This window comes from Bombyx mandarina, chromosome 20 (assembly GCF_030267445.1).
Source record: "Bombyx mandarina strain Sakado chromosome 20, ASM3026744v2".
Classification (NCBI taxonomy): domain Eukaryota; kingdom Metazoa; phylum Arthropoda; class Insecta; order Lepidoptera; family Bombycidae; genus Bombyx; species Bombyx mandarina.
The window spans coordinates 11,182,180-11,209,411 of record NC_143226.1 but is presented as its reverse complement, the minus strand read 5'-3'; the positions used below and the strand labels follow the sequence as shown (position 1 = coordinate 11,209,411).

The 27,232-nt window shown below is 37.7% G+C and overlaps 1 protein-coding gene across 2 annotated transcripts in view; it reads left to right on the top strand.

Annotated features, from left to right (window-relative positions):
* shot (dystonin-like protein short stop) overlaps positions 1-27,232 on the top strand; it is a 249,701-nt gene that overhangs the window by 11,668 nt on the left and 210,801 nt on the right. For both annotated transcript variants that reach the window (XM_089736075.1, XM_089736073.1), the window contains exons 2-3: positions 8,229-8,909; positions 20,321-20,382. In XM_089736075.1, the coding sequence (XP_089592201.1) occupies positions 8,726-8,909; positions 20,321-20,382 (246 nt within the window). In that variant the 5' untranslated portion in view covers positions 8,229-8,725. The remainder of the gene's footprint in view (positions 1-8,228; positions 8,910-20,320; positions 20,383-27,232) is intronic.

Below are 27,232 nucleotides of genomic sequence, written 5' to 3'. Positions count from 1 at the left end.
TCACGTTAATATTTGCACTGTAAGCGATGGTCACCATCCGAATATTAGGGGACAGTGACCACCAGTGACCACCAGTCTACAGACAGTGACACCAGAAGTATACATGAGTAATGTCAGTTAACGGTTAACGCGGTCACTGGTCACGGAGACCGTAGACTCGAAACTTGGTTTTATCACGCACAATGGGTCATTCGTCTTGGGAAATTTAATTTATTTCGCACGAGTCTCATGGATTGTTTTTTGGGGTTCCGCGCGATCATGAATGGGGACCGAAAAACCGTTTATAATCTTCGACTGTGGGTAAAAATCTCACATAATCAGGTAGGTACCTACTACTAGTTGTAGGAGCTCCTGTGAGTTCGCTCGGGTAGGTACCACCACCCCGGCTATTTTTGCCGTGAAGCAGTAATGCTGTTCGGTTTGAAGGTTCGAGCAGCCGTTGTAACTATACTGAGACCTCAGAACTTATATCTCAAGGTGGGTGGCGCATTTACGTTAGATGTCTATGAGCTTAACACCAGGTGGGCTGTGAGCTAGTCCACCCATCTAAGCAATAAAAAAAAACAAAATGTGTGCAATTCTCACGTGGTAGAAGTGAAACCTTCCAAAATTAAAATACAATTATCCTAAACGTCTTAAGTATATGTAAAATTTTGTTATTAGTAAATAATTATAAGGTAGCGCCCTCTGTGAATTGATATTTTAATTTCACGTATACTTAATCCTAAATTAAAATTCACTACAAGAGCTTTCATACACACGTTAGTATTAAAAAATCTCACAGATGGCGCTGTATTAAATAGTATGTATATTTCTGTCTCATTCTTTGCTGGCTTCATCCTACACATTTTTGTATTTGTGTCTCTTACCTGTTGTTTTTTCCGTTGCATCCGGTTTGAAATCACAACGATTCTAAAGAAGTTTTCACTTCAAAAACCCTTAAAATCTCGTGATATTCAGTTTGAAGGATGGGGTAGCAGTTATTTTTGCATAAAAGCGCTCTTCGCAGAAAGCCGACCTACTTATATGCACATGTGAAAAAAAAATAACCTAGGTACAAACCGATATAATCTTAATGTGAAGTAAATTGATAATTCAAATCGATTTACGACTTTCAATTATACACATGAATGTTTATAAGGAAACAAATATAATAATGATTTATCGGTGGAATGCGTCATTAATATGTCGTTGGTTAATATAATAATAGAACGATAATGGCGGTAATTGAGGACCTAATGTTGTGTATCTAGTAGTAACAAAGACATAACTAGTGGTAGGACCTTTTGTGAGTCCGCGCGGGTAGGTACCACCACCCTGCCTATTTCTGCCGTGAAGCAGTAATGCGTTTTGGTTTGAAGGGTGGGGCAGCCGTTGTAACCATACTTGAGACCTTTGAACTCATATCTCAAGGTGGGTGGCGCACTTACGTTGTAGATGTCTATGGGCTCCAGTAACCACGTAACCAGGTGGGCTGTGAGCTCGTGCACCCATCTATGTAATAAAAAAAACTACCTACCATTTTGGCTTCTGTTTTTGAAGAGTTTTTTATTTTGTATTAGGGCTGACAAAAATCAATTTCCGATATAATATTGATAAAAACAGAGTGTTACAAATAATACGTAAAATGCATCTAAATCGCAATTTCTCAGTCGTTATGGTGGAACTTCGATCATTGGGTGAATACTAGAATAATAGAACTAAAATTGTTTTCTAATGTTTGTCTAAATCGTTAAAGAAAGTGAATTGTTTTTTTTACTGCGGTAAATATGTGGGTCTTAATTGTCTCGACGTTTTGTTGTTGGAAATAGGCAGAATGGATTCAGAAGTTCAGGCTCAGAATGTACCCTAGCATTAGTAATTTCACAAATTATTAATAAATTGGTTTTAAATTTTGTTGACACTCCGGTTTTTTTTCCATTCTAATCAGATAATGTAAATATTTTCAGATATCAAACGCCTGCCATCAAAGTTGATGGTATTCATAAGATACTAGAACATCATAATACTTCATTCTGAGATTTTATGCTGGCTTCTATCTAGCTATGACGTTTTAAATTTTAAACTGATCATTTCCATTAGGTTCTTAAATAACATTGTAAGTTAAGTATCTTGAATAAAGTTTTGCGTATTTTTGTGAGTTGTCGTAGAAAATAAAATTGACGTCAAAAAAGGCAATAAATAACAATTATAAGGAAATAATAAAACTGTACTGAACCTTTATTCTCACACCACTCACATCTTCGTTCATACTCTGTTCGAATTAATGAACGACGTAGCTCTTATTTTATTTCGCAATAAAGATGATAATCGATTGAACATTTAATTAATATGTTACTTGATATCGTTCGCGGATTAATATTTTGAGGTTTTTGAACTTAGACGTCGGACGCTTTCGACGAGATCTGAAGGCGATCATATTACTGAAACAAAAACAAATACCCTGTTTTTAAATATAATAACTCTTAGTCTGTGTATTATAGACTAGCGACCCGCCCTCGCTTCGCTTCGGAACATTAAATTTTATTATTCATAGCTGAGTCCCGCGATGTTACCTACGGTTATTGTCGTACCGCGGGTGAAGCCGCAGGACGAAGCTAATCTAAAAAAGTAGCCTAAGTTACTCCTTATATTATCAGCTACCTATCAGTGAAAGTCAAAATCGGTCCAACCGTTCCAGAGATTAGCCGGAACAAACAGACAGACAGACAGACAAAAATTGTAAAAAATGTTATTTTGGTGTATGTACCTTATATATTCTTATGCATGTAGTAAAAAGAGGCTATTTCAATATTACAAACAGACACTCCAATTTTATTTATATGTATAGATTAGCCAGTTACATACGTAAATAGGTATATTATATATACTTACAGTCCCTATAGACATAATTGTAATGGGATCATTGAATATACATACTCGTCGAACTCGACAAAGATGTCGACGTGCAACCTAACCTATGCATCAGTCCGCTGAGTTTCTCGCCGGATCTTCTCACCGGGCTGCGATTCAGATCCGGTAGTAGATTCATTCGCGAAGCAGCTGCTCTTGAGTTGTTAGGTCTCCTTCGAAGGCGCTCGGGCATCTGTTACCAAATTCCACCCCTCCTGGCTGAGCGTTTGCTCGGCCACCTGTCCTGGTCAAACTGGAGAGGCCTCCAGGCCACCAGTAATCCTTCAAACATAAAAAAAGAATATACAATAACTAATTAAGGAACATTATTTATTGCATGATTTATGTATGTCCGTAGCTTTGATATCAGCTTACATTACTAGTATCATTTATATTAGCTGTGTTGAGTTATCGAAATTAAGCATGTAGTATTATAGTTTCTTTATTTCCACAAGAAACCTATTGATTACATGTAAACATTAAAATCAAACATGGCTTCTTCTTAACTCGAGTTCAAATAAGACACGATTCAATATTATTATATTGTTTTAAGCAAGTGTATTTGCTCCTAGGAGTACATGTCAGCCGGTGCCTATACTGACAGAAGACTACACTGTAATTAGGTAGGTAGGGTAGGTAACCGCCACCCTTTACTGCTTTACCGAAACGCTTTACTGCTTCACGGCAGAAATAGCTGCCGTTGGAAGGGCGGGGTAGCCGTTGTACTATTAAAAGTGAGACCTTACAACTCATATCTGGGTGGCAGCATTTACGTTGTAGATGTCTATGGGTTCTGGTAACCAGCATTTACGTTGTAGATGTCTATGGGTTCTGGTAACCACTTAACACCAGGTGGGCCGTGAGCTCGTCCATCCAGATAAGTTATAAAAAAATAAAAACATTCTATACGGCGGCTCGTGAATCCGCAGCGGTATCTCCGATCTACCTACTCTTATAGCGAAGCATACGTTCCGATTTGAATATTTAATTTAAAATCCGAGATATTGGGGGGGGGAGGGGGGCGGTGACGTTCACGTTGTGATGTCCAAGGACTGCAGTCAAAGCTCAGCATCTAGCGCAATTTAAAATATACCATTTAAAAACGTCAATCGTCGCGACGAAACGTAATTAGTGGTTAAGCAATCTTTCAATTAACAAACCACTCTGCAAAACTGTACTGCCCAATTGCCCTGTTAATTCGTCAAAAACAATATCTCATGTATTCAATATTGGTTCAAAAGAAACCGCACCTTTCGATTGGAGAACTTAAAGCTTATTTCTGTAGGGAGACAGTTGAACATCAGACGTTTCGGTTTTGAGTACCCCAATCGAGATACGCTCTGTACAATTGATTGGTAAATGCTCTCGTTTTTTTTCTCTGTAATTGGTTTGAACGCTGCTCCATGGGTCGCGCGTACAAAGATCACGCGTGACTTTTAATTCTCGTGCGCGCGTAGCTGTAATAGACCTTAGGCTACCAGCGAATAGGTCCCTACCTATTCGCTGGTTTTTAAAAAAAACCTTTTTAATAAAAGCATCGTTTTAGGGTACGCACCGCATTATAACCACCCCGAGTTTGCCACCTGCCCATTACCGCTATGAAGCCTGAGTCGCGGCTCGAAGAGGGTGATTGGTGGCTGTTAAGTGAAATTGAAGCTTATTATCTCGTTGTGGGTGCCTTTGCATTTTGCTCGTAGTGTTTTTTGACTACCATTCCCTTTTAACTACTAGATTGGCTATGATCGATTTTGTTACTGAAGTAACAAAAGAAAACAAAAGCTGGTTTTAGCGCGTGAGGGTTCATCCGGAAATGCAAGTTTAGATGCTATAGCTAGTGAAAGAGATATAATCGGATATGCATTGCAACGGTCAAAAGACCTAGGTCGAACCTAGCTGAAATATAAAAATGCAAGTTTATGCTAAGCTAGTAAAACAGAGATATAATCGGATATGCATTGCAACGGTCAAAAGACCTAGGTCGAACCTAGCTGAAATATAAAAATGCAAGGTTTTGCTATAGCTAGTGAAACAGAGATATAATCGGATATGCATTGCAACGGTCAAAAGACCTAGGTCGAACCTAGCTGAAATATAAAAATGCAAGGTTTTGCTATAGCTAGTGAAACAGAGATATAATCGGATATGCATTGCAACGGTCAAAAGACCTAGGTCGAACCTAGCTGAAATATAAAAATGCAAGATTTTGCTATAGCTAGTGAAACAGAGATATAATCGGATATGCATTGCAACGGTCAAAAGACCTAGGTCGAACCTAGCTGAAATATAAAAATGCAAGTTTATGCTAAGCTAGTAAAACAGAGATATAATCGGATATGCATTGCAACGGTCAAAAGACCTAGGTCGAACCTAGCTGAAATATAAAAATGCAAGGTTTTGCTATAGCTAGTGAAACAGAGATATAATCGGATATGCATTGCAACGGTCAAAAGACCTAGGTCGAACCTAGCTGAAATATAAAAATGCAAGGTTTTGCTATAGCTAGTGAAACAGAGATATAATCGGATATGCATTGCAACGGTCAAAAGACCTAGGTCGGACCTAGCTGAAATATATATTGTGTTATGTGAAAAATTATACGAAGTGAAATGACAAGAAAGTGATTAATTTTAGTCGTAAAACAATTGGTATACGATTAAATAAAATTAGATCCGATGCGATGAAATAAATTCTTAGTAAATTGTGGTGGTTATTTACTGAGATTTCAGTGAAATTTTTGGAAGAACCCAAGAAGCGACTTTGTTTCATTATCCCACATTTGTGCACTTTCACAAATGCCAAACACTTAATAAACCAGAATTATTACACGGTGATAATACCAAGAATATGTATGTATTTAATGAATGAAGATTTTTATAAACTCGAAACTGGCAACAATGGACGCCACAAGAAGTCTATTGCCATATTTTAAAAAAAAAGTCTTTAAATGAGCTATGGTATTATACAAGAGACAGTCGCCTTCGTCAACAATAAAAAGTAGCCCAAAACAGATAGCAGTCTTATTATCTGGCGTTAATAAAACTGGTTCGCAGTTCTCTGGACCCTGCCTTAGTATTGTCTCTTTGTGGTTCGTTCCCACGTTCGAATTCAGAATATCGCTCGAAGGTCGGTCGGTTAGAGACCGGATGAGATTTGTATGCATTCAGCTTCTGTGCTAATACATCGTATTGCTATAGGCGATGTACGCTCTTGTGCAATTCGTTAAGTTTTAATAATAATTGTGTTATCCTTTTGGCCGACCGCGGTTAAACTAAAAAGGGACTGTGTTCTTGGCAGTGCCTGTATGTGTATATGTTCCATCGTAGCTCCTTAAACTACTCTCCAGACTTTTATGAATGAGGCGTCAATAGATTTGTTCAATCAATCATTTACTGGTGGTAGGACCTCTTGTGAGTCCGCGCGGGTAGGTACCACCACCCTGCCTATTTCTGCTGTGAAGCATTAATGCGTTTCGGTTTGAAGGGCGGGGCAGCCGTTGTAACTATACTTCAGACCTTAGAACTTATATCTCAAGGTCTGTGACGCATTTACGTTGTAGATGTATATGGGCTCCAGTAACCACTTAGCACCAGGTGGGCTGTGAGCGCGTCCATCCATCTAAGCATTAAAAAAAAATTAACATTAGAATTGTATTTTAAAATTGTAATGGTAACAGCTAAGTCCTAACTAAGTTAGCTGATTTTAAGAATTGCTCATGACAACCCTCTCTTCCGTTCCTACCATTTGCGTACCTACCCCGTGCGTGGCAAATTGTAATTAAATTATACATAAAATTAGAATAAACGCGAATGTTCATTTTACAGGCCTGTATTTGGTTTACACATGGCTTTTTGATTGAACAAATTTTTTTTTATAGCCCTTGTAGGCAGACGAGCATACGGCCCACCTGATGGTGAGTGGTTACCGTCGCCCATGGACTTCAGCAATGCCAGGGGCAGAGCCAAGCCGCTGCCTACAAGATTTATTATTATTAAATTAAATGGTAGGCAAATTCGCAACTGGTAAGGCATTTCGTGAATTAGCACGAGTCATTGCCTCGCTTTTTTTATGGTACGTCCTAATTTAAATGGTGCTATAGCATTTATTCGAAGACAACTGAAGCTTAATCTTGGTCTGGCGTGCGTGTTCCCCCTACCTACCTACTGATTACGTCATTTTTAATTTCATTGCCGTTTTCTATTCCAAAAAAGGGTCCATTTAAATGAACAGAGTCGCGAATAAATTAATGTGCATCGCAGATTATCTACACAGAATTTATTTTTAGTTTAGTAGCAAAGAAAAAAAAAAACAAGTTAATTTTTTTTTTTTTTAACCGAAATATTAAGAGATGAACCGTCAATAAAAAAAAATGAACCACTCAATCAAGACTTGTTCGAGATCTGTACTTGAATTAAAAGTGAAGTGTTTTGTGAATTTTTATTTCGTGCCTATAATTTGAATAAAGTAGCGATCATCGCTATATTTCGTTGACAATGGTTTTTATATTTCAATTCGTTCCAATATATGTTATGTATTGGAACTGTTAATTGCCTTTCTAAACTTACGTATACAATATATGGGCTACCTTGATCTGAGTGGTCATCAAGCAGCTGTCTAACAAACTATTTAACCTAAGCAGAATATTTACAGTTTCCAAGTCTAAGCTACGATCAAACGTAACGATCTATTGGAATTAATTTCTCTATTTAATACCTGCGCCGTGCAAGTTGACTGAAAGTAGTTTTAAACGTGAATCCAGCTTGGCGGGTAAATAGGAAACCGATATTTCGTAGTGTAAAGGAATTCTTAGTAATGGTGTTTATAGCAAGGTCACCGGCGTTCGGTCAACGAACTTCGAGCGTCTGTACATACATACACACGCGAATATTGAAAGATGAAGTAAAACGCGCGAAATTCAAATTTAGAAATGTGTTTTTTTTTAAATGTTGTCATTAACAAAAATAAAAGTATACCACACCTTACCGCAATAAATTAAACAAATGCAATATTAAATTCTGACTAAATGATCTATGTAATGTTTGAGTCGCTTATGCCAAAAATACATTTTAATGGAATAAATAAATATAAGTAATAAATTGTGTAAGAATTATACTACCGAAATACGAACAGTTTTTAATACGAACGATTTGTTCTAACCGACTGAATAAGTTAACAGCATAGACAAACGAGGCCGTAGACAATTACTGAAATCTCCGTTCTCACAGCCATATTCAAAGTCGTTGTTTAAAAAAAAAAGAACGCGTAAAAACATGACTCATTAATATTGTGAAGCAATTTCGAGTGAAACATTTAAATCATCATATTCTTTTGTCTTGCAGGCTATCTCCGTTTCTGTTTGCACAAATGTGAATCGAAAAACTTTTATATCCAAAGACAAAGTGAACTATAAGTAATTCAAACCGCAACCAAGCATTCCAGTCTAACTCTTAATGTTGCCATAATTAAAAAAAAAAAACTACCTTTTTATTACTAAACAAGGCATCCGTTTAATACGAATAAGTGAATAAATAATTGTGTCAAGATCAATAAGTGTGTGTCAAGGGGCTTACAACTTTCCTTTTGTAGCAGTCGATGACATCGATCGTTGTAAAACAGTGGTGGATCGTTTAAATTAAACCTTAGTCGCTATAAACGGGCTTATTGTGGAAGGATTTTGGCGTATCCTTTCACAATACCGGTGCGAGTGATTTTGTTGTTCATAAAACTATCGACAAAAAAGTGACGAAACTAATACGCGAGTGAATAAAAAAAAAACTAAATAAAAAAAATTAAAAAACATTCTAATTTTGAAATGCTTCGAGTGCGCGCGTGAATAATGTCAACACAAGCGTACTACAAAGAGCGTTTGGGCTTCGACCCCCAAGAGGCGATGCAAGATGGCGTCAACGGAAACGGATTTTACGACGGCCCACACCAGCCGAAGCGGCAGAGGAGCGAGCAGCGCCACCCTTCCGAGACCCACGATCAAGTCTACGAAGAAAACCTAACTAAATTCAAAGGTACAACTTGTTGGGGGTTCTTTATACAGCAGTCAGGTTCGTGGTGATGGGTATAGAGAATGCGCGTGTGTGCGTGTTTCGTAAACAATACGTGTTTTGACTGTGTGTTACTGTTTAACATGCTTAACTGTTTGTAATTGGATTCCAAACTAAACTAGAATTTGTAGGAGCCTAGATATTTTTTTGCAATTTACTCGTCTAATTTATGATTAACTACTATGAATGCACCTTAAACTAAAATGCCTTAGAGCAATATGCAGCCGATAAAGACCATAACTCCGACATCTGCGTATTCTTATATAGGTAACAACGCGACAAACTTCTGCCAAAACTCTTTTTGTTCTGATGCCAGTGTTAAAAGAATCTGAGATGATGTAGTATAAAACGTAGCTGCAAGCGGGCAACCCTACCAGGAAGGATATACAAGTAACGTCGGAATTAGTCTGCTTAGACTCCTCCGGAGACGCGCGGGTAGTTCTTAGCAAATCCTTTCCTCCTGGCTGAGCCCTCGAGTTCGTCCATTCGTCCAGGTGAAGCGGCCAGGTATGCGAACGAACAGGAACGCATCCATAAAAAAATTGCGGATGATAAATAAGATCTTAGAATAATAAAAATTTGTATTTAGCACTGTGTTTTGGGGGAAAACAACCGCGTTCTATTTCTTTTTTATTGCCCTTGTAGGCAGACAAGCATACCTGATGGTGAATGGTTACCGTCGCCCATGAACTTCAGCAATGCCAGGGGCAGAGCCAGGCCGCTGCCTACCGCTTAAGACTCTCCACAAGCCACGTTTGAAGAAGGATATGTCATAACGCTCGGGAAACACCATGGAGCGGAGTTCACTCCATAGCCAGATGGTTCTAAATCAAGTATCAAATTGTTTTAGTTGAAGAGAAAAAAACCTTTAAAAACAGATCACAAACGTACGATCCAACTATTGGTCGTGAGAATAATAACGATCAAAAAACCAGTCCGCGAATACAATTCAAGTTCACGGAACGAGTTTAGGTCCGACGCTAAAAAAGTTTCTTTTTAATAAAAATCTTACGAAGTTATTATAGTACTATTTATGTAATTTTGTTGAATTCCTTGGCTTCATCACATAAAAGCTTTCAATATTAGTATACCTTCCTATAACACGATAGATACGATCCCGTGTTGTGTGAAACCATGTTAGACTCTAAGCCCTAAGCCATTACAAAAAGGAGTGTAATGTTTCTGATTGAAATATCTCAACTATGCCTGCTTATATCTTTTACTATTACACATAAAAAATAAGCAGTAAAATTTTCGGTGATGCCTTTATATTGTGTGTTCACAGTGCATAATGTAATTTCCTATTTTTATTTTTTATTTTTTATTGCTTAGATGGGTGGACGAGCTCACAGCCCACCTGGTGTTAAGGGGTTACTGGAGCCCATAGACATCTACAATGTAAATGCGCCACCCACCTTGAGATATTAGTTCTAAGGTCTCAAGTATAGTTACAACGGCTACACCCTTCAAATCGAAAAACATTACTGCTTCACGGCAGAAATAAGCAGGGTGGTGGTACCTACCCGCGCGGATTCACAAGAGGTCCTTAATTACGCAAATTATAATTTTGCGTGTTTGATTTTTATTACACGATGCTATTCCTTCGCCGTGGAAGTCAATCGTGAACAATTGTTGAGTACGTATTTCATTAGAAAAATTGGTACCCGCCTGAGATTCGAACATCGGTGCATCGCCTCAACACGAATGCACCGGACGTCTTATCCTTTAGGCCACGACGACTTTAAACAAGAATCTCGTTATCGTGTTGTAGAAGTACCGTGCTTTAAGAGGCTTTTGGAGAATTTTTCTTTTCGTGTTAGAGTGAAACCGTGTTGTAAAATACTGAGGGTTACCTTTACTTGAAATTCATTTGACTCACTTTAAGCAGATTGCATTCACGTCCGATAAACCATTTCCAAGGTATTTATAGTTCAATTCAAAATTCGAATTCAAAACTATTAGTCTGTAAAATAAAACCAGATAGATCCCCTACTTATGTGTTACGATTTTCTCAATGTTTCTAATAAAAATATTAACATTTTTTTTGTGTTCGTTGATCTTTATTTCATTATAATTTATCACTGATTAATGTAGATTAAGTCGTTTTACTTTAGAATATAAACATTCAGAGCGAACTCGTTATCTTGTTTCGACACAAACAACCATACATTCCGTCCGCCATCTTTGTTCAAATGTTCCATAAATGATTTGATTTGAAACTTGAATTTTAAGTTTCGAATTTGAATCTTCAGATTTGGCGCGTAAATAATACAAATGATTTTTTTATGGCGTCCAAGATTATTAAACTGCTTCTATCAAGGAGATATTCGCATGCTTCTGATAATTGAAATGAGAATCATAAAATTTGGTTTACTGTTTACAAAAAATCCTGATAGGGGCTTGTAATGTCGAGAATTATATTTGATTCGATTAGTTTTTAAGTGTTGTTTGCAAAATGGCACACGAAACAAAACCAACGGTCGTCAGTTAGATCTTTTTGTAGTACACGCAAAAGCTAAAGTAGCTTGGATGGTCAATAATACCGGACTCTCAAATAACTCGAAACATTAGCGCGCGAACCGTCAATAGATCGACTCTCTATTAATGCGTATAAAGTGTGAAGCGTCGGAATACCGATTATTTGCGTAATTTTATTATAGTTTATTATTAGGTATTATTATATATAGGTATATAGGTATTATATTAGGTATTGCATTTATAAATAACTAAGTATTTTAAAATTATTTTGCCGTGAATTTAGCATTAACATTTGTAAAAATTTTAAGTAAAAGTTTTTCATAAGGTTTTATTTTTTCAAAAATCCTTAAGCAATTTCTGCTAAATATGTAAAAATAAGCTCAGCACTAGAAGGGTCGACTGGTGGTAGGACCTCTTGTGAGTCCGCACGGTTAGGTACCATCACCTTGCCTATTTCTGCTGTGAAGCAGTAATGCGTTTCGGTTTGAAGGTTGGGGCAGCCGTTGTAACTAAACCATACTGAGACCTTAGAACTTATATCTCAAGGTGGGTGCCGCATTCACGTAGATATCTATGGGCTCCAGTAACCACTTAACACCAGGTGGCTGTGAGCTCGTCCACCCCTCTAAGCAATGAATAAATAAAAAAAGGTTAAGCTAAGCGCATATCGTCTATTATGAATAGAAAAAAAAGCAGATTTAAATTCAATTATTATCTTTAGGTCGTTCGCGCGTTCCGGTTGGTAGGATAAGAGGGCCGTGACTAGAAAACAATTGGGTCGTCAGCCTTATATCTATAATTGGACGACACCTGTTACGTTTTCATATCTATGAGCTGCCAAAACAATACCAACTGAAATACGATATTTAATAGTGTTCGAAATTCGACTATAATTAATTGAAATAATAAGTTTGAACATTACTATGGATCTATAATCATAGATTTCGCCAAGACTACACTATAGACAAATAATATTAAAGACAAACAATAGTATTCTCAATTTGACCACAGACTTTAATATTAAACATAAGAGATATGCGTGTGTATGTCAAATACATGGTAGTGTGTGTAATGTTTTTTTTTTATTGATGTAATGTTTTATGCATAATTAAAAAAATATATAAGCATTCTGCAAGATAGAGGGCAAACGTCCCAGAGGACGCAGTCCCACGAGATGGTCGGACCAAATTCGGTTTTGTCTGCACATCAAGCTCCACGACGCCCTCCATGAAGCCAAGGTTTGGCGCACATGGAGGACGATCGTACAAGAGAGGTTGATGCAGCGGGGGATTCATGACCCTCAGTAATGACGAGAATGACGCAAGGAGAAGGAGCATTTTTAAGGAAACTTCATACCCCTCTACGCGTCGGCGCAATTTTCGTAAAAAAGGGTACAATACCAGGCAATAAATATTGCACATCGATATTTAGAAAGAGACAGTCGTCTAAATTTTTTTTTGTTATAGAGCGTTACCTGTGTGCGACCAAACACTAACGATCCGGTATCTAAATGAAGACTAAATCTCAATTAGGTAATGTGCGACAGATATAACGCTCTACGAAGCAAAAATTAACCGTCTCTATCCCACAGTCGTTGTGCAATATTTAGCGCCGGGTACTGTACAAAGTTTTTACTTCACGTATTAATATAAATATATTTTTTGTATAACGTAAAATTAAACATTGCCATTGACAAAAAGTCATAACTTACACAGTTGATGTAGCATACGGCGCTGCTAATAGCACAAAATTAAATGACATTATTCGTGAAATGTGTAGGAAGGATACGAAGATTTCACTCCTTATTAAGATATTCGGTTCCGAACTTTGCCCACGCGCTTACGAAATATTGACTCATTGCCTGGTGCCTGGGTGAGTAATCTTCGAAAGCGGCCGTATTAAGGAATGGACCCAAAGAATTCGACTTGTATCGTTTTAAGACACATGTTACAGCCTCTTTTTCCCTACCCATGCTGATAACCTTGAGAGGCTATTTCAGCTTCACCTTGACGTGTAGGTGAGCTTACGGGGCTCAAACCGGGAGTGTTGCTAATATTGGACCTAAGAGAGTAACCCCAAGCACCGGTCATGGTTCTCGTCGAATCAGTCTCTTGTAAATTAACCCATAGACATAGCCCAATGAGTTTCTCGCCGGATCTTCTCAGTGGGTCGCCTTTCCGTTGCGGTGGTAGATTCTGCGAAACACGGCTCTTGCTAGGTTTCGTGTTAGCAACATCGTCAGGTTTGAGCCCCGTGAGCTCACCTACTAGCCCGTCGACGGTGACTTGGTCTCTCTAGACCATCAGCTTAGGTAGGAAAAAGAAGGGAAAAAAAAAAGAGAATAATCGACATTACATTACTTCAGTGCGCCCCGTAGGGCACCGTTGACCTACATTGCAGTCAACGTGTTAAGATTGTATGAAATTACATGAATTCAATGTATTTGAAGTCGTCGTGGCCTAAGGGATAAGACGTCCGGTGCATTCGTGTTGAGCGATGCACCTGTGTTCGAATCCGAGGCGGGTACCGATTTTTTTAATGAAATACATACTCAACAAATGTTCACGATTGACTTCCACGGTGAAGGAATAACATCGTGTAATAAAAGTGAAACCCGCAAAATTATAATTTGCGTAATTACTGGTGGTAGGATCTCTTGTGAGTCCGCGCGGGTAGGCACCACCGCCCTGCCTATTTCTGCGTGAAGCAGTAATGCGTTTCGGTTTGAAGGGTGGGGCAGCCGTTGTAACTATACTGAGATCTTAGAACTTATATCTCAAGGTGGGTGGGGCATTTACGTCGTAGATTTCTATGGGCTCCAGTAACTACTTAACACCAGGTGGGCTGTGAGCTCGTCCACCCATCTAAGCAATAAAAAATATATATAAAAAAACACGATGTTGTTAATTGACCGATTCGTTCTGTCTGCGTCGACCGATGCGGGCGCCAGCTGAGGTCGTATTAATGCAGTTAATATTAATTAAAATCTTCATACATACTCGTAATACAATGTACTTAGTGCGAGTGATTTAACTTCTCGATCGCGTGAAAGTTAACTCGAATTCGTATGGAGTTGGAACAGCTTCCCTTCGTTTGCCGCTAGGGGCTATTTTATTGCAAGTAGCAATAGCAATAAATTGTATTCCCGACCAATTAGAAACACTATAATATTTTACATATAATAATAATTATAGTGCCCTTAACGAACAAGTGCTTATGTGAAGGAGCAATGTGTAACGCTTACCCTAATTGTATTTTACTAGTGGTTCCCCGGTAGTCGAGATTAGACTATAATTATTAATTGAAATTATAAGTTTGTACATTACTATGATTTTATTTTCAAAGACTATACTTCTATAGTCACAGGTTTCGCTAAGACTACACTTTACACAAATCTTAATGTCAAACAATATTTAATCTATTCTCAATTTGAGCACAGACTATAAGCAATAAGATAAGTTTGACAATAAACAAAGAGTATCCATGCGTGTGTGTGTCAAATACATGGTAGTGTGTGTACTGTTTTTTTAATTGTTTTAATATGTTTTTTATGCATAATTAAAAAATTATTCCATTCTGCACTCCTTCTTTATACTCTATAAGTGTAAGAAATGTCTTAATCCTCCGTCCGCGCAATTTTCGTAAAAAGGTATACAAATTTTACAGTCCAGTGCCAACAAAACCATTAAAAAAAAAACTGCTAGTGTATTTCAGAGCGAAATGTTGGTAGCCCTGCGAAGTAGGTTTATCGGATTGCCGGTGTAAGGCTTCAGTGCGAGCCGTGCTAGGCGCGATTAAATATAAGCTGTAAACTGTGTACCTAAACATAATGACATAGCATAGCACTCCATAGTATAGCTTGTTATGCAACTTACAAATTGATTTTCGCAACACAATTTATTTTTATTTTTTTATAGATTTGATCGGTGGACGAGCTCACAGCCCACCTGGTGTTAACTGGTTACTGGAGCCCATAGACATTTACGACATAAATGCAGCCACCCACCTTGAGATATAAGTTCTAAGGTCTCAGTATAGTTACAACGGCTGCCCCGCCCTTCAAACCGGAACGCATTACTGCTAGGGTCGTGGTACCTACCCGTGCGGACTCACAAGAGATCCTACCACCAGTAAAGAGTACCATTAGAGAGTTTCTAAGGAACATAATCTTGAACTACGAACGATAAACGGGGCGATCAAAATGTTTGTACACTGATAGCTTTGTTCGTAAGGAGTAAAGACCAGCGATACAGAACTAATGAAGCCCGTATAATTCAATCGACACTATTTAATTCAAGCGATGCATTCTCAATTAAAGCTCTATTCATTCCATAGCATGTAATGAATTTTAATAGCTGATAATAATAACTGGACGGACTTGAGTTGATGAATATTGAACTTTAAGTTAATTGAAATTGAGCATATTCTTAATTTAGGAGATGAGCTCATTTCGTATAGTAGAAATCAAATTTACAAAAATCATAATTTGCGTAATTACAGGGGTAGGACCTCTTGTGAGTCCGCACGGGTAGGTACCACCGCCCTGCCTATTTCTGCCGTGAAGCAGTAATGCGTTTCGGTTTGAAGGACGTCGCAACCGTTGTACTGTGGTTGAAAGTTGAGACTTAGAACTCATGTCTCAAGGGTGGAGACATTTACGTGGTTGATGTCTCGGTAAACACTTAACATTATCCATCCATCTTATGAAAAAAGAAACTTTTGTTTAGTACATATTATATATACCACATATACAATCTACAAATTATAATTTGCGTAATTACTGGTAGTAGGACCCTCTTGTGAGTCCGCACGGGTAGGTACCACCGCCCTGCCTATTTCTGCCGTGAAGCGGTAATGCGTTTCGGTTTAAAGGGTGGGGCAGCCGTTGTAGATGTCTATTGGCTCCAGTAATCACTTAACACCAGGTGGACTGTGAGCTCATCCAAACATCTAAGCAATAAATAAAAAGCATACTTTAGTTTTGGTTAATTGAGTTCATTACTTGTTACGGTAGGCAGCGGCTTGGCTCTGTCCCTGGCATTGCTGAGCGAGCCATGAGCTACGGTAACCACATACCATCCGGTGGCTCGTATGCTCTTCTGCCTACAAGGTCTGCCTTCAACGAATTAGGCTGCGTACCCGTCCTCTAATTCCGTCCAATAGCGACAGTTTTTCAAGCACAAACATTTAAATGAGATGAAATCTTAAAGTGTACTTTCGCAACGTTAAATCTGAAGTGGATTCGATGAAACACTCTCTGTGTATGATTCAATATGTTGCCAGACCGATTATCACTTCATTTTCTTTACTGTCGAGTATGAATGTTTTTTTTTTTTTAATCCTACCTATGCTGATAGCCTTGAGAGGCTATTTCAGCTTCTCCTTGACGTGTAGGTGAGCTCACGAGGCTCAAACCAGAGTGTTGCTAACACTGGCCCTAGCAAGAGCAGTGCTTCGCAGAATCTACTACCGGACCGGAAACGCGGCTCACTGAGAAGATCCAGCGAAAAACTCAGTGGAACAAAAAACCTGCTGTATATATCGAAATTTGAACGATATTTATACCCTACCTATTTGCTAGTAGCCGAAGGGGCTATTCCTAAAGGGTAGGTTTGAACGATACAAGAACTAGTCCATAGAAGGGTCTATTGCCTCCGATCCAAAAGTCAAATATCTTAAGAAAACCACTGCCACTCATATCCGGACAGAACGTAGTGTAGCGGTGAGATTCACCAAGTATCGAGTCACATGTATCGAGTCGTAAATTCAATGCAAAATAATATGTCCTATTTAATTTTACCCTGAGTGCTAACGACGCCATTGGCGCACCATTCGCCAGGTGTTGACGAGATGCTGTTGTTAACATCTGTGTTGTTGTATGCTTTGCAATGTATATCTAATTGCTGGTGTTATTGCGCATTAAATTTCTATTACATTCAAAAATATAGATCTCCCTTATCTTTTTAATATGTGTTTATTGGTTAGACATGTCGTATTCTCGCATTAAAACTGTATAATCTCAAAACTTACTAATTCTACAGAAGAGTGTTTTAAAGGTTTAACATGTGATATTTTTAATATTAATCATCTTTGCAACATATTTTTTTTACCAGTTACATTATCTGTCTTTTAACGTAAGATAGAATTATGTATTATTTTTGGTTAATAGTAGTCAAAACTAAAAAAAAAACTAAAACTAGACTACGCTCTTTCGACAGTATTTATGAGAAAAATACTGGTGATACCAAATGGTTCCCCGTATTAACTCAATTTCGAATATTTTTGGTAATTGTACACTTTTAATGCGAAAAGACGATATATCTATTTGTAGATCGAAATCTTTCGATATAAATAAGTTTCACGAACCTCAAGATGTCTGATTAATTGTGAATTTGCTCACGTTACAGAGACAGATGACAAAGCAATATTATTGTTTTAATATCACAATTAAAACTGTTTATTTCTGTCGTTTTGAATGCTTTACAGTTTTCGTGGTCAGTTGTTAAAACGTAAACATTCATTTTAAATATAATATTAAGTTATATAAGTTATAATATTAAGAAAATGTAATCGTAGTTCAATGACTTTTTCAACAAAAAAAATCTCTATTAGACAGACCGCTTTTGTTTTTAGAACAGTACTAAGCAATTTCTATACTAAACATTATCTTCCTATTCGTACACTCATGACAGAGTGGTCGTCAGTCGGATCCTGCGATACCGATGCTCTCGCGATGCGACGCCATGTGGCACGGTGTTTCGCAGAGTGAGAGCAATCATTTATTTTGGAGTGAGTCACAGATTTTATGAGGTCGGTCCATCGTGTTGGAGATCGTCCGCAAGATCTTTTGCCCTCGACTTTCCCTTGCACTGCCAACCGCTCAATGGACTCCTCATTACGAATGATGTGCCCGAAGAACTTGAGGATTCGTATTTGGACTGTTGACGATAGTCTCTCCTTGATGTTGAGCTCTTTCAGGATCGAAAAAAAATATTATAACCGTTTCAATTTTATTTTCTCTTAAAGCTCTTAAGCTCTTAAGCTCTCGAAAGCTCTTACCTTTTTTTCCTACCTATGCTGATGATTTAGAGAGACCATATCAGCGTCACCGGGCTAGCGAACTCGTTTTAACGAACAAAAAACCACACACGCTACTTCCGATATGCAACAAAAAATTGGCAAGATTATCTGTAAACGTACGGGACCACCAAACTAGTGCATAGTATAAATAGATGAATTTCAAATGCTATCTATCAATGAGAGTTCGTTAACCTCGTTCGAATGTTTTGTTTTGGTCGGATTATATTTGTTTTTTTCTTCGTTCAAAAACCCGACGACGCGTTTCCGGATTGTTTGACCCAATTATCGGATCTATGATTAGTTCTTCAGGAATGTCTGTCTGTAACCGTTCAAAATGTATTCTATCTTTTGTACTTCATTAAGTGCGTCCTTAACTACCTAATATATGGGTGATTTTGCTTTGTTCCGTACTTAATTTAATTAAAATAATTTGACAACATTTATAATCATACTAAAATAAATAAATTGTCACTTTTTTATTGTCATTTATGTGTCCAAGTATTGTATCCTGACTGGCGTTGTATTTCCAAAGAATACAATGGAAATTTGAACTATTAGGTACTATTGACTAGTATTCTCAACTTGTCCAAAAATCTTCGGTTTGTATCCAGAGAGACTTGCATGATAATTATCTGAACGACTACTACCTTACTGTTCACGATCTATTGTCTGACTGCTCGTAACGTTATGGTCTCTTCGCAACTCACTGAGTTTCTCGACGGATCTTCTCAGTGGGTCGCAATTCCGATTCGGTAGTAGATTCAAGGACTGCTCTTGCTAGGGCTAGTGTTAGCGGTCCGCGCGAAATGTAATGGCCCCTTAGGCTACCAACGATTAGGTAGGGATAAGGTCTTTCGTATCATCAGGCTATCCATGACAAATTAAATGATTCTTCACGAACTAAAACTAATCTACTATATTGTCGTAGTAGCAACAGTCTGTATTACTTTTCCTACTCTTTTTTTTATTTCCCATTCAGGCAGACGAGGACACGGCCCGCGTTATGGTCAGTGTTTACAGTCTCTCATGGATATCAGCAATGCCAGTGGTACAGCCAAGCCACTGCCTACTCAGCTTCCTGGAGCCCTATCTCTTAATTCTATCGGCGTGTTGTGAGCCAGATATCATACACCGTGTTGTTAATATATCTCGATGACATCATAATAAACTCACAAACTCATTTGCCCTAATAATATTCTGTGATAATTTTAATATGCCTAGTCCATATTGTCACCTTAAATCCATACTAATACGATAGATACGAAAGTGTGTTGGATACGCTTTCTCGTCTTAACTACTTAACCGATTATCGTGAAATTTTGCGTCGCCAGAAAAAGAAATTAGAAAATACTAGCGAAGTGTGGTAGTTTATAGCGCTGTTTTTAAAAATCTTTCCACTTGCTACAGTGGCGCCATCTTAATTTGCTCCCTTTCAGTGGATACTTGTTAATACACTGAGATGTTACTCCTTACTTCTACCCTCCATAACGCTTAATATCTCGCGATAGTGTCACAGTGATGCGTAGCTAAAATAATCTTAGTAAATGACCACCATTTTAGTGAGAGTATATTTCATCGCATACCTATCATCTCATCTCATTTCATTTAATTTCATCCCAGTTGATTAATATCTCAAATTAATCATCTTTATTTCATTACACTGTATAATATCATTTTTCATAAAAATATGAATGAATATAAATTAAAATAAAATATGACTTAAAGGTCTTAGTTACCAGGTCATAAAATCGCTTAAAAAAAAACAATGCGTAACCAAAAGTATTTAAGTCAAAATAATGTTGTTTTGTTGTTTTCAGACGAACGTGACGCTATACAGAAGAAGACGTTTACAAAATGGGTCAACAAACATCTCAAAAAGGTAATTAATTATACGTTTTCTTAAACACTATTTAAAAAAAATAGATTTACGAATTACCTCATTATTTAAAACCGTCGAATTTGGAGACACACATGTTATGAAAGTCTAGAAAGTCTGAAAAGAATAAATAAGTATATGTTATTTGTTTTAAAAAAACATTCAAAATATTACAATTAGGTTAAGGGTCATTTTTGTGCGTTTGTTTTTCGATTCCGAACTTTAAAACTTAAAATAAACTAGGATAGCCCTTTGCCGTACCTATAAAAAAAAAGTCCAATATTCGACTGAATTATTTTAATCTGTTTGCCGCCAACATTTGTCAAACATGAGAATATCGAAGAATAAAAAACAGCTAAATATAATCGATAGGTATTATTAAAAAAAAAAAACATCTATCTTCTCCAACGCATTTCGTGCTCTGTACGTACGAGTAAAACATTAATAAAATTTAAAACCGTGTCGTAGTGCGTCTTCCTTATATTATAATATGCTATAAACTTTCGTTGCAATAACTCGTTTTATTATTGTAACAAAACTAAAATCCAAAATGGAGGAGCTTAAGTAAGAAAGCGGACCCTAGAACTAAACCGGGAAAACGCTAGGAAGAAGAACAAGAATTCGACTTATTATTTGACATTGGGGGTCATTTTTCTGCGCTGGAATCTCTGGCTCTCGGATGTTGTTCAAGCACTGCTTCTTTCGCTAGGTCACAACGTCCTTACGAAACTATCCAATCCACTAACTCTATTTGTTGCCTGCAGCTCTAGCTCTAGGAGCATGCTTAGGGACCCTGGTAACCGTACTCCTCGAACTCGCTAAATACTTCGGCGTGGAACCTAACACGGGTATAGATCGGGCTTAGCTTCTCATTGGGTCGCAATTCCGATCCGGTAGTAGATGCCTTCGGCTGCTGCCCTTGAGCTGTTAGGTCTCCTTCGGGGACGCTCTGGCAGCTATTAGGAAAACCCACACCCTGGCTGAGCCCGGGCTTGCTCATCGGTCCTGGTGAAACTGCAAACTGCCTCCGGACCATTACTAATCCTTCCTCCACAAAAAGAAGGTCGGTGGGGCCGATATATCTCCCAATTAAAAACCGCTTATTACCATTTCACGTAATATAAATTTATTTTTCAATCGCTCATTGTTGAGTTTTATAAACGTTTTAATGTAGTTTGTTGACGGATGACTCCGATAACCCTGCTAACTTTGATGTGTGGTAGCCTTGAACATGTTTAAATAAAAGTTTATCTGTTGCAAATTATTTTTAGTCATCTCTAAATCAATGTGTAGCATCTAGCAACTTTATTATACACACACACACACACACACGTGTAAACTGTATGTGTAGTGTATATGTATATAAATATAGTTTGTGGGCGAATAGATAGTCATAGAAACTGAATATACGTCATCGTTTGATATGCAAACAAAGTTTGAATCAAGAAGGTTGTATCATACCTACATAGTTTTGTTTGTACTAAAATTTGCCCTAAACACATCATTACGGATCCTCTCGATCCATTAACGGTGCTTTTAGGTACCACAAGCACCGGTCAGCGTCCTCGCCGAACCCGTCGCTTGCGACGAAGGGCTAGCCGAGTTAATTAACCCACAGACACCGCCCACTGAGCTTCTCGTCGGATTTTCTCAATGGGTCGCGTTTCCGGTCCGGTGGTAGATTCTGCGAAGATCTGCTCTTGCTAGGGCCAGTGTTAGCAACACTCCCGGTTTGTGCCCCGTGAGCTCACCTAATCGCCCGGTTACGCTGACATAGCCTCTCAAGGCTATCAGCTTAGTTAGGAAAAAAAAAAACAAAAATTTACTAAGTTACTATTTTTATTATTGCTAAGATGGATAGATGAGCTTACAGCCCGCCTGGTGTTAAATGGTCGCTGGAGCCTATAGATATCAACCACATTAATGCCGCCAACTGACTTGAGACATGAGTTCTAAATCTCAGTATTTACAGTACAACAGCGGCCCCACCCTTGAAACAAAAACGCGTTACTGCTTCATGGCAGAAATAGGTATGGTTTTGGTACCTACCCGGCGGACTCACAAAACTATCCACCATCAGTAATTGCGCAAATAAAAATTTTTGCGGGTTTGTTTTTTATTAAACGTTCATCAAATCAAATCAAATCAAAAAATTTTTATTCAACACAAATGAAAGTAGATACTTGTTGAACGTCAAAAGAACTACAAGAACTACTTCACAAGAACTAGCCTCCGTCCTGAGAAGAATTGGCAAGAAACTCAGCGGCCATGTCTTTTTTTTTAATATTAGATTATTATTTTTTTAGTATAAGTTGTTTTTTTCCTGTAAGTCAATCGTGAACATTTGTCAAGTACGTTTTTACATTAGAAAAATGGGTACCTGACTGCGGGATTCGAACACCGGCCCACTCGCCTACGAATGCACTGGGCGTCTTATCCTTTAGGCTACGACGGTCTTAAACACATGTTCTGTATCCAAAAAGTAATGACACTGCTGAATCAGGGTTATCTTTAAAAATAGAATCTTCTTTTTCTCCACCTTATCCCACTACGTGTGGTCGGCACAGCTAATTTTTCCCTTCCATTCTCTTCTATCAGTCGTGATCTCAACACTCACTCCTCTCTCTTATATCGCTATTCACACACTCCATCCATGTCTTCTTCGGTCGACCTCTTCCCCCTCTACCTTGCACTACCATTTCCATACATCTCCTAGTCACATGCATCCTCTCTCTAGGTATGCATCGCATGTCCACGCTAATCGTCCGCTCTTTAATTTGTTGTTGTTGTGTTGTTAATTTGTTGTTGTTGTAATCTTTAAAAATAGAATGCTGGAAATAAATACATCGTCTAGATACCAATAATAGATCCTCACGTTCAACGTGTCCGTCAAATTGACACGATGCAGTCAGTTATAAACGGCGATGTGTCGTGACTCGCGTTTGGAATAGTGTAAACTGCATCGACAATTATACAATACTCGCCGTACACAATATAAGTAACGCGTACTCCAGCTATAACCAAAACTAATTTTGCGGTTTTTGCGGTTTTTATTGTCACTATTCCGGACGTTTCCGACGCTTTACAGTTACCGTGGTAAGGGTCTAATAAAGAGTTAGTCGAGTTTTGAATTTTGTATCAGCAACTACTGTTTTTTTTTTCTATATAATTCCATTATTTTACCTCTCATTTCGGACAGAACGAGCAAATAATTTCTTGAATTATCTGGGCAGTTGGGTTTTCATCTCTACCACAAAAAGTATTCAAAAGTCTAGGTTGTACTACAAGCAATGTGAAACAGTTATAAATTCGCTATTACTGATCCATAAAAAGCGATGGAAATAAAAGTAAGACTCAGACCGAGACATGACGTCATGTGATTTTCGGGAAAGATCTATGAAGAGGTGATTAATACATGATTAATCTTAACTCGTTGAGTTTCTGGCTGGATCTTCTCAGTGGGTCGCGGTTCCGATCCGGCAGTAGATTCTGCGAAGCAAGCTTGTGGTCAGTGTTAGAAATCCTCTCAGGTTGAGCCCGTGAGCTTACCTTCCCGTCCCGAGCGTAGATGGAAGTCCATATCCCCATAGTCCCTTAGGCTACCAATGATTAGATACAAAAAAAAATATATTGTTAATTCGCACGCTAAATGCTACTTTTAAAGAAACATATGAACGCTATCGATAAATACAAGTGATCAACAAAATAAAGATAATTCAAATCTTCAGAATAAATAATAGTGTGACCATATTGTTATTTGCCGAGAAAATCACTATTTTGTATAATGACACCAACGGTCAAGAGCGCAGCGTGAGAGATTCCCATCGTCCACACCAAAGCGTTGTATGTGCCTTCTTTTTCGAACATAATTTACCCAATATCAATTATATCTTGCGTGTATTACTACTCGTTTATTCTGCACTAAGCCTCTCATTAAAAACGACATCAGACAATTTCAATTTTTAGAACACTTTGCAGAGCATTCGCAACTTTTTTTTTTTTATTGCTAGATGTGTGGACGAGCTCACAGCTCACAGCTCACCTGGTGTTAATAAGTGGTTACTGGAGCCCATAGACATCTACGACGTAAATGCGTCACCCACCTTGAGATATAAGTTCTAAGGTCTCAAGAAGTATAGTTACAACGGCTGCCCCACCCTTCAAACCGAAACACATTGCTGCTTCACGGCAGAAATAGGCAGGGCGGTGGTACCTACCTGCGTGGACTCACAAGAGGTCCTACAACCAGTAATCTGTGATCTCCACTAACGAAGTCTTCAAACAAAGTCGGTTCGATTGCAGTGCGTGAATGTAAACTAATGTTTCCTTATTGAATAATTTGAACGTTAAATAAACAACCCGGATTCAGACGTTTCCAAAATGTTTTCTTTTTGAAGTCACATTAGTCTTGTTTTGTTCGGGCGTAATTATTTATTGTTTATTGTTTATCTCCGGGTAATTTTATTGTTAATGATGATTGCATTGCTGGTTGATGTCATTTGTCAATAGTTACAGTCGAATTATCTTCAGTTTATATTTGCATTCTTTTAATTTTTAATACTAAGCATCAAGTGTTTCAAATGTTATAACGAGAGTTATGATACTTCAGAATAAACCTCAAAAAGTATCAAGATATAGTCCTTTTTAATACGCTTTTATTAGCTTCAGACGTATGTATGTTTGTAACGGAATCTTTGACCTGATTTTGACCCCATTCAAAGCGTCGGATTAACTCGAAATTTGGTATACTTATTATTTCAATATACAGATTCACTAATGACTCATATTGGGCTTTACTCTTTCGGAGTTGTATTTATGTGACTTTATAAAAAAAATACACCATGAAACTGATTGAAAAGACCAGATAATATTAACATTTAAGCGATTACAAAGAACAAGGACGTTATTGTGTGACCTCATTGTCTGGACAGGCGATTCTTTGCGTGAAAGCGGTACACATGTGCAAAATGGTCAACTTATGTTACAATGAAAGGAGCTTTGTTCAATCAATGAACGATTTTTATTCATTTTCAATTTAACATCTTTCGAAGAAGTTAAAAAAATATGTGCCGGATGTATCACAATGTCAATGCCGATAGAATTTACTATTTTATAGGACTTAAAATTTTGGAAAAAGTCTCTATCTCCTCCCTAGCTTTTATCCGACATGGTGATGGGGTCAGCTTTCCTCACTTTACTCCTCCACTTCGCTCTGTCTTCGACATCCTCGTCAGCAACATTGCATTCTCTCTTGTCCTTCAGCACTACGTCCCTCCACCTTGTCTTGGGTCTACCTCTAGGTTTCCGACCGGGGAGGTCGAGCAGTAGCGCCAAATTAACATTACGTGGGCTGTGAGCTCGTCCAACCCATCTAAGCAATAAAAAAATATGCTGATAAAACTTCAGCCAAACTTTAATTTGTAATAACATTCTTACGTCCTCTTCTTTAAAGATTTGAACTCTGCCTTGATTTAGGAACGGCATCGGACAAAATGACCGGTCGATGTGACCTGGGACTTACCCTTTCTCGAGGTCGTGAGAGTGACGTCATTTGACTGTTCTCTGAACTAATGCATGTATAGTATCGTAAGGCCTTACCCGACTGTGGTAGGCTATCTCTAATGCTACCAATATGAGATAAATTAGTTCTACATATACATATAAATTTATTAGGTAACTTTAAATGATATTCTGGAGATGATTCTTATAAAAGAATGAAACTGTCATTATTGGAGACATTACCAAGAAATTCTATTAATTGAACTTGGAAATGCTATCTTTTATTACCATTTTATCGTTAAAGATATTAAAAAATAAAAATGGTACTAATAAAATAAATTAGTTCTCGGAATTTCGCCACTCGAAGATCGCAAATCACAAACAGATGACGTCACGTAACTCGTCCCAACATTCCGCCAGAAAGGATTCTCGGAAGATGTTCCTTGACCTTAGACATTCCAAGTGGCAGGGTTTGAATTTATCTTACACTGACCATTCGGGATTTTTTTTATTCGTCTGTATTAAATCGATTTGTAGGATTTGAGATATGGATGTAGAGAAGTTGCACATGAAATGATGAGAGTTTATTTAATTTCAGATTTCCTGAAATACTCCTACTGAAGTCTCTTAAAATTTTAATATAATTGTAAATGGACATGTTTTAACAAAAATCGACTTCAAATAGAAAAAAGAACCATATTCTAAAACAAATAATCATCGAAATCGGTTGGCGTGATATTGAGTTATTGAGTTATTCATCTATTTGTCGCGCACATACTTAATGAAAATTTAAGACCTATATGGTTTTCTCATGGATAACGGCCATTATCAGAACTGAACCAAATTGAAATGGGAGCACACGGGAAGCGTCAGCTTTCTAATAAAAAAGAATCATCAAAATTGATTTACCCAGTCAAAAGTTATGAGGTAACAAAAATAAATAAAATAATTTTGCAGTCGAATTGAGAACCTTCTCCTTTTTTGAAGTCGGTTAATATTTTTTTTATATTCATTGTAATTACCATAAACGTTGTGATTAGAAATCATACAACGTACTTTAGATGAACTAGATAAGTCAATCGTGAACATTTGTTAAGTACGTATTTCATTAGAAAAATTTGTACCGGTGCATCGCTACACACGAATGCACCGGACGTCTTATCCTTTAGGCCACGACGATTTTAAAAATCTTCATATTTCGTCTTTAAAATATCATATTTTTCTGTATTACTGTATCCCGAATCTGGTGAACATCTCGTAATCAGTGTTAAATTGTCAGAAATAGAACACAAAAAAAAAAGATTTGTTTTGTTTTCGACAGTAATAAACAAAATCACTCACGAAATCGTCACTT